This window comes from Tupaia chinensis, unplaced genomic scaffold (genome assembly GCF_000334495.1).
Source record: "Tupaia chinensis unplaced genomic scaffold, TupChi_1.0 Scaffold146187_1, whole genome shotgun sequence".
Lineage (NCBI taxonomy): Eukaryota > Metazoa > Chordata > Mammalia > Scandentia > Tupaiidae > Tupaia > Tupaia belangeri.
The window spans coordinates 1112859-1121016 of NW_006206042.1; the positions used below are offsets into that span (position 1 = coordinate 1112859).

General features: G+C 58.6%; 1 protein-coding gene across 2 annotated transcripts; it reads right to left on the reverse strand.

Moving 5' to 3' along the window:
• Nucleotides 1-18: 18 nt before the first annotated feature.
• On the reverse strand, nucleotides 19-8158 carry KCNJ9 (potassium inwardly rectifying channel subfamily J member 9). 2 transcript variants are annotated; one of them, XM_006168839.1, is made up of 4 exons: nucleotides 7991-8158; nucleotides 6833-6947; nucleotides 4664-5583; nucleotides 19-1896 (listed from the first exon to the last, which is right to left on the reverse strand). In XM_006168839.1, the coding sequence occupies exons 3-4, from the start codon at nucleotides 5511-5513 to the stop codon at nucleotides 1559-1561; spliced, it is 1188 nt and encodes a 395-aa protein (XP_006168901.1). In that variant the 5' UTR covers nucleotides 5514-5583; nucleotides 6833-6947; nucleotides 7991-8158; the 3' UTR covers nucleotides 19-1558. The 2 variants fall into 2 exon arrangements, with proteins under 2 accessions (XP_006168901.1, XP_006168902.1); XM_006168840.1 differs by lacking the exon at nucleotides 6833-6947.

An 8158-nucleotide genomic window follows, 5' to 3' on the forward strand; every position in this document is an offset into this window, starting at 1 on the left:
CACACCCAAAAGGGGGGGGGGGGGGGGGGCCTGCCGCTGGAGACTGGGAAGGGGCAGGGGTGGGATGGGAGCCGTGCCTCCAGGGCCCTGTCCCAGCTGCGCACACGGCAGGCTTGGGCACACAAACGTGCGGCCTCCTCCCGCTTCTCTCACACTCTCCCATACTCGGTCCTACGAGGGATCATCTTTGGCCTCTGAAGTCCCTCTTGCTCTGGCTCAAGGCTGTCTACACTTCCTCGTACCTGCCCTGTCCGTCACCTTCCTGCTGCCTCCCTTCTACCGACTGCCGCTCCTGGCCCACTGTTCCCTCCTCACACACAGTCTTCCTGTCTGTCCACTCCCCAAGGCTCCTCAATGGCTCCCAGCTACCCCCCAGCTCACTCGCCATCTCCACGTCCAACAGCACCACCAGGGGCCTGCTTAGAAATGCAGCTTTGTGGTCCCACCCAAAAGCAGGCCTCCTGAGGCAGAGGGCCAGGGAGTGGGGCAACCTGGGTTTCAATGAGCCCTCCAGTGACTCTGGTACACACTGGTGTGGGACTGCCGGCTCACACCGCTGCCGGTGCCTCACTTAGCCCCCTGCTTTCTGATCACCGCGACATCCCTCCCCCTGCTCTGACAGACTGCGCAGCTTCTCGGTGTGAACCGTGTACCTCGCCTGGCCGCCGCAGCCATCATCCTGTCTCCTAGTGCCCTGTATTCCGTGGGTGTCTGCCCCACAGGGCATCAGTGCCTGTGCTCCAAGGACAGACTCCCCTCTCCAAACTCACTTTGGAGATCGCCCTCTGGCCCTTCTCTCCCAGAACCTCTCCCTCCCTTCCTGCCTCTGCAGAAAATAGCCACCCCTGATTCTCTGCTCCCTGGCCCTGCCCCCAGGCCCAGCTGCTGCTTCCCTGCATCAGTGTGAACTAGGGTCAACTGCGCCTCGCTGGGCGTCCTCGGAGCCCGCCATCTTCCTGCACAGCCTATCACGGTGGTAGGGGCGAAGCTGGGAGGGCACCTCCCCATCGCTGCCCACTCCCCCAGCTCTCTCCTCTGGTTCAGCTTGGGGCTACTGTGTCCAGTTACACAGGGGGGTCATACGGGAAGGCTGATCAAGGAGGTGAGGGGGCTGCACCCCATCCCACACTCTGCTCCCCACGCCATGCACCCTGCTTTAGGGCAGCAAAATCTGGAGGAAGGGGTTCTTTTTGGAATTTGCATAAAGGTGTTCTGCAGGTTAGCAGTGGCCTAGACTGCACCAATGTCAGTCCGTCCATTTACCTACCCGTGAGCAGCTCTCTCTGCCACCACCTTTCCATCCAGCCCTCAGTCCATCCTCTGTCCGTCTATCCGCCCATGAACAGATGCGAAGGTCAGACACAGACAGGATGTTCCCCAGCCCCACCCTCCCGCTCCTGGACCATGCTGGATCCTAGCCTCCAGGTCCTGAGGTCCTCTCCAACTTCAGCGATTCCCAGGGACCTTGCCTGGCTCCTCTTCACTCACCTCCAAACACCGGCTCCCCATTTACCTGGGTCCGGCCCCCGGTCTGCCACAGAGGTCTGGAGGAAACTGGTCACACCTTGGACTCACTCTCTGGGGGTGGCAGACAGCCATTCTGCTCCTTGTCGGCCCCAGCACCCTCGCCCTCCCCCGCGCCCTCCCCCGCGCCCTCCTCCTCCACCTTCTCATCCAGTCGGCTGGGGATGGACCAGTAAAGGTGGGCATCGAGGCGGGCCGCAGCCTCCGCCAGCTCCCGGGCGCTGCACGAGGGTGTGGGCACCTCGAAGGTCTGGTGGAAGCTGGCATAGTCCACCTCGTAGAAGCCGTCCTCCAGGGTCAGCACGGACGTGAAGCGGTGGCCCCACAGCACCTCGTCCACCAGGTAGGAGCTCCGAGCTTGGCAAGTCATTCCTGGGGACAGGGGCAGGGCTCATTTGGGGTCACAGCCCCGGACTTCCCTCTCCTGTCTCTCCGTCCACGACTCTTCTTACTTCAGCTCCAGAGGCCCCCGCCTCCCTTAGGTCTAGCCCATCTTCTCCCCTTCTCACCCCTGTTCCCACCCACTCCCTCGCGGGTCTCCATGGGCCTCAACTCCTCTTGCTTCTCCAGCCCCTGCTTCCTTCTCTCCTCCTTTAGTGATGCCAGCCAGAGCAGCCGAGCCTTGACACTGACCCAAGGGATAATGTAGTCCTACTTCCCACTCTATCGGGGCTCCCCACAGGCGTATTCCCAGCCACGAGCATTTAGCTTATTCTTTTTTTTTTTTTTTTTTGAGAGAGAGATTTTTGCTATAGGGCGCGTGCGCTCGCCAGACAGACAGAGAGAGACAGAGAGACAGAAAGCGAGAATTCACCCCCCCCCCAGAGGGGATGGCCACGCCGCAATCCCTTCTCCTCCATTCTCCTCTTGGGATCTTGGGCACACACGCACATGTGCCCGGCATGAGTTTAAGCCACCGGGTCTGGGACGCGAACCGCAGTCAACTACGTGGGAGTCCAGCGACATAGTCATTACGCTAACTGCTGGTCCCAAGCATTTAGCTTATTCTTGATTCCCCTCCAAGACTAAAAGCTCACCACCTTACAAGGTGCCCATATTTGGTGTAACGGCTCTCATCGTTGGTCGTTCACACACAGCTAACTTTCGTCTTCTGCATTTCCAGCCCTTGGTTTCATTCCCCTCCCACTTGACAGCCCTTTGAGTATCTGAAAACTGGAGTCTCAGGTTCTCTTGTGTCTTTTCTTCAGCCTGAACACCCCTGGCTCCCTCCCCAGGTCCAAAAACGTTACTTTCTTGGTTGCACACCAGAATGGAAAAGGAGGCCCCTTTAAGCGCTCTGAATGTGACACGCTCACCGACGTGTCTGATCTGTTCAGGAGAGAGGGCTCGCCACTGCTCTCTTCTGGCTGCGGTGCTCTAGCTAACCCGGCCCGGCCCGAGATTACGTTACATAAACATTTTTGGAAGCTGCATCACATTGCTACAACATCCAGCCTGTGGCCAACTAAATCCCCAGGTTTTTTTTTTCTTTTTTTTTTTTTTCCCCAGAGTTCTTCCCTGCTGTGCTTACATAAGTGATTTTTTTTTTAAAAGCCTAAATGTAGAATTTTATATTTATTCCTTTTAAATGTCATCTTGTTGGGCTTGGGCTCATTATCCCTGCTTTTCAAAAGCACTTTGAATCCTGACTCTCTTGCCCCAAATATTGCTGTCCTTTCCAGCTTTCTCTCTCTAGAAAAATCGGACGAGTCCCTGGCCCATCTCCTCCACCCAAGTCTCCACAGTCCTCCTTAGGGTGGGCCATTCTCATTCTCCAGGCTCTCTCCCCCTCTCTGTTCACCTCAGAGCAAGGAGGGAGCATACCACAGACGGGCTCTGCACGGAAAGCCTGGCTCTGAGACAGCAGTGGTCTCTGGTAGAGGCTGGAATACGAAGTACGTAAAGGAGGGGACACTGCTTAAGGACACACCTGGATGAGAGAGGTTGACAGAGAGGGCAAGGGTGAGGGCACAGCCTTGAGTGGGAACTTCTCTATAGGGAGAGGGTCCTGTGTGAGATAGTGGCAAAAAGGAGAGATAACTGGAGAAACCCAGAGGAAAGAGAATGGGGTGAGTGGGAGGAGGGGAGGAGCTTAGGGGAGCCCAGTTGAGGTGAGGGAGGAATGAGGGAAGCATTGATGTGGGGTGTGCATATGCGTGTGTGTGCACGTGTGCACGTGCATGTAGTACAGGCTCAGGGAGAAGGGGCCAGGGGAGGGGTTTGAAGGCACCACCTTGTCAAAAGGCCAGCAACTCTCACATTGGAGGCAGGAACTGTAGCGCCCCCTAGTGGACCTTTGGATTTCCACCTGCAGTGTCCGCGTCCTCTTCCACAGCTGGATCTCAAGTCCTAAGCGACCCCATTTGCAGCCCCTGCACTGGTCTTTTCTACCTGCTCTCAAACCCTTCACTGCGAGACCTAAGTTGGAGGTGTGGACCTCACAGGGGATTTGCCAGTTTCTTCTGCAAAGGGGCTCGCATAGTAGCATCATCTGTGTCCCTCGGTAGAGGTTGAGTCTTTGGATGGGGAAACTGAGGCAGGGCTGAGACCAAGTATCGACCCCTCCTAAAGTCCAGCCTAGGGATAACTCAGGCCACGGAAAACTATCCAGTTCCACGGGCTGGCACCTTTTAGGCAATGTCAAACATCCTTGAGCCTAGTCTCTCCTTCCAACCCTGACCTACTGAACACTGAAGCCAGGCCTCCCTGTCCAGTGCAGGCTTGGCCACTCACTGGCTTAGGAAACGGAGCATCTTCCTGAACCTTTTCTGGGTCAGTCTCCCCTCGGAAAGATGAGCACAGTCCCAAGAAGTAGCCTCCAGAGGGTTCTTGTCAAGGGCTGAAGGAACAGTGCTTTGGAACGTTCAGGACCCAGAAGGGGCACCTGGTGAGGGCGAGCTCTCACCATTACTTCCTCAGGCCACGCACGAGACACCTCAGTCAGGGCTCTGAGCCAGGGCCCTTTGGGAGAACTCCTCCACGCTTTCTCCTGGGAGCAGCTCTAGCCACCCCCGCACCCCTGTGTCACTGGCATCTCATCCTCCACCAGCCCCTCCACCCACCGTCCTCAGCCCCACCCCCAGGCCCCCGGAAGTCCGGTTCCCCACCGACCCCCTCCGCTCCCGGGGCCCTTCCGCACCCGTGGCTTCCACCATGTCCTCGAGGATGACAACGATCTCGAAGTCGTCCCTCTCCAGGGCGCGGCGTGACGCCTCCCAGAAGGGGCTGGCGGCGTCGATCTCATGGCTGATGACGAGCGGTGAGACCAGGAAGAGGCGGTCGTCGCCGGTGTCGAAGCCCACGCTGAGGTCGGTCTGGTGCAGCGGGATGAACTCGCCCTCGAGCGTCTGGCGCGAGCGGATGAGCTTGGCGCGGATGGAGGCCTCGACGATGTGCGACGAGCGCAGGTCGCCCACGCGGAACATGAGGCAGAGGCGGCCGTCGCGCAGCGACACCACGGCGTGCGAGGAGAAGACGAGCGTGGCGGCGCGCTTGTTGGGCTGCGAGATCTTGACGAACATGCAGCCCACCATGAAGGCGTTCACCATGGAGCCCAGGATGGCCTGCAGCAGCAGCAGCACGATGCCCTCGGGGCACTGGTCGGTGATGACGCGGTGCCCGTAGCCGATGGTGGTCTCCGTCTCGATGGAGAAGAGGAAGGCGGCCACGAAGCCGTTGAGGTTGTTGACGCACGGCGTCCACGCGGTGTCCTCCAGGTGCTCCAGGTCGCCGCGGCCGTAGGCGATCAGCCACCAGATGGCGCCGAAGAAGAGCCAGGTGAGCGCGTAGGCGAGCACGAAGAAGAGCAGGCTGAGGCGCCACTGCAGGTCCACCAGCGTGGTGAACAGGTCGGTCAGGTAGCGGTAGGTCTCGCGCACGTTGCCCTGCTGCACGTTGCAGCGGCCGTCCTTCTCCACGTAGCGCTGGCGGCCGCGGCGCCGCGGAGGCTCCTCCGGCCCGGGCGAGAAGGCCGCGTTCTCCTGCGCCATGGCCGCGGGCGCCGTGCACTCAGGCGCAGGCCGGCGGGGGCCCTGGGGGACCTCGGGCGTCCTGGGAGGGCTTAAGAAAGGTTTGGCGAATTAATGGACCCGGACCCAATGAGGAAGCACAAAACGTCGGGACCAGCACGGACTCGTTGGATGCCCCTGAGCTGGTGCCTTGTGTTTCTCAGCCTCGAGGTCCCGAGGTCCCGGTTGGTAGAATGGGGACAGCTCGCACAACCCGCACTGCCCGCCTGCCGCCAGCTGGGAAGGCTCAGATCAAATGGGGTACTGTACCCGAACCGGCCGGCACTATGCATGCTCCAGGGTAACTTCAAGGCAAGGAGGTAGCAGGAATCCTGGTGCCACTGCCTCTAACCCGGGTGTGCCGCACCCACCGGGCAGCCCCGGGAAGAAGACCCGGGCGGGGAGGGTGTTTCCTAAACGCATATAGACTGGTCCTCCTTGCAGGCCGGCGGTGGGCTGAGACCTCTTTGCCCTCAGGACTTCCGCCCCCTTTTCCTGGCGAGGGTCAGTGCAGCCACCCAGTGACTGCTCTCCACGAGTCAGCCTGGAGGTGTCTCTGGAAGTTCTCCCGAAGACTGACACACAGAAGGGCTTTCCCCCCTGACCTCTCAGGACCTCACTCCCTCTCCTCCACCCCTGCGGTTCCTCCCCTTGGCAAGCTTAAAACCAGAAACAAATGGAAGTTGGAGAAACTGAGGCTGAACATTTCCCCAAAAACCCTGAGGCCCAACCATGAGCCTAGCTGCTCTGGTGTCAGCTCCACTTCTCCCTGGGTTCTTTCCCAGTACACACTGCCTGAAAACAAGGAGCAGGCCGGACAGGCAGCCAGGGTGAAGGGAGCCCAGAGTGCGTCCAGGGTTAGGCTTGCATCCCTCCAGTATGATCTTCTTGTTTTGGGAGAGATTTTTGCTACAGGGCTCCTCAGAAAGACAGAGACAGAAAACAAGAAATTGAGAAATCACCCCCCCAGGGGGGATGGCCATGCCACAATCCCTTCTCCATTCTCCTCTCAGGATCTTGGGCATGTACACACACGTGAGTTCAAGCCACCGGGTCCACGACTCGAACCGCGTTCGACTACATGGGAGTCCAGCGACATAGCCATTACGCCAACTGCTGGTCCCAAGTATGCTCTTCTTGAAGACAGAGATGAAAGCAGATCAAGCGAAGCAGGCAGCACCCACGTTGATTTCTCCACACCCTCCAGTTCTTTCCCTCCAGCCTCCCACTTCCCACTGAGTCCTAACACCGGCCCGCCCCCTGCCATATGCCCCAGAGCCCACATTCTGAGCCAAGCCCACCTGATACTGCTTCAACTTCTTCCCTGGAGGAGTTCTCTGCGCTGCAATCTGCTTGAGAGAGAAGTCCAGGCCCTTCCCTAGGCACCCAGGGCCCTTCTCCAGGCATGCAGGGTCCCTTAAGAGGTATGAGGACCATACAAAGAAAGATCTGGAATGAGGATATGGGGCCTCTCCAGCTCCCCTTCTCCCTGGGAATCATCCTCTCCTTCCACTCCCAGGAAACCTGGACTGGCTGGGGGCTGGGGGAGGGAGTGACATAAGGAAAACAGATGGCCTGGATGTTTGACCAGGTCCCGGGGAGAAACTGCCTGGGTATGGGGCTCCAAAGCCAGCATGTCGAATTTAGAATCCGGAGTGAGGAGCTCTGCAGCCGGACCATTGGGGAAGGTGTGTGTGTTGGGGTAGGAGGCAGGAGGAGAAACCAAAGAGATGGCTGGGACCTTAGGGGTACCCCCCACTTTTATTTTTCTTGGTGTCGGGGTACTCAGGGTCCAGGAACACCATGGCAATGGCAGATTAGGGTCCTCCCCTCCCCCAGCAAGCAGCTCAGGATGTCCTCGGAAGTGATCTCGAAGCAGTGACTGGCCCAGAGACCCCAGGTCATGCAGAAAAGTACCCAGCTCCCATGCACCCCAGCTTTGACCCCAGGGAGGCTTCAAGGTATGTTCACAGGGTTTTGGGTCATCTGCCCCCCAGTCTGCCTGCCCAGGGATAGACTCTGATCACTCTCAGAACTCTCTCTCCATTGCTCCAGGGATCTAGGTGAGCCCTGCTTTGACTGTGTCCCGTCTCTTGTCTTCCTGAGTGAGTGTGTGTGTGTGTGTGTGTGTGTGTGTGTTTCCCATAGAGAAGGAGCGCTGTGGAACTGCTGCCCCCATCCCAAGATCAAGGACTTGATTTTTGCATCTTCCCTCCAATAACTTCAGTTCCTCCAACCTATTCCTTCTCGTTTCTTGTGCATGCCATGACCCCTTTCCAAAGAGCCCAGTCCCACATTTTCCTGGACCCCTCTTCCTCTCCTTAAAGAGTGCTGGGCAGTGAGGGGGCTTATGTTTTGGAAGGAGATCTGGTGAAAATTCCCTTAGGAACCAGCTCTTCCCAAACCCACACTTGCCTTGGAAATAGGGGCCCAAACCCCAAGTCCCCCACTCAACTCACAGTGCGTGGAGAGGAGAGTAGCCGGCAGCAGAGACCCCAGGGGGGTGACGTCCATTCCCCTGACACCACCCCCCCACGGACCCCCCTGGAGGTGGAGCTGCAGTCACCGCTGCTTCTCCTAAATGTAGCGGCAGCTCTGACTCGGACTTGCTATCTGTGTCATCCCCA

Bases quoted from the DNA above. Each gene is read 5' to 3' on its own strand.
- KCNJ9 (XM_006168840.1), bottom strand. From the start codon at position 5,513: ATGGCGCAGGAGAACGCGGCCTTCTCGCCCGGGCCGGAGGAGCCTCCG. The intron at 1,897-4,663 runs GTGCGGAAGGGC...CCCTGTCCCCAG, and splicing joins GGACATGGTGGAAGCCACGG to GAATGACTTGCCAAGCTCGG.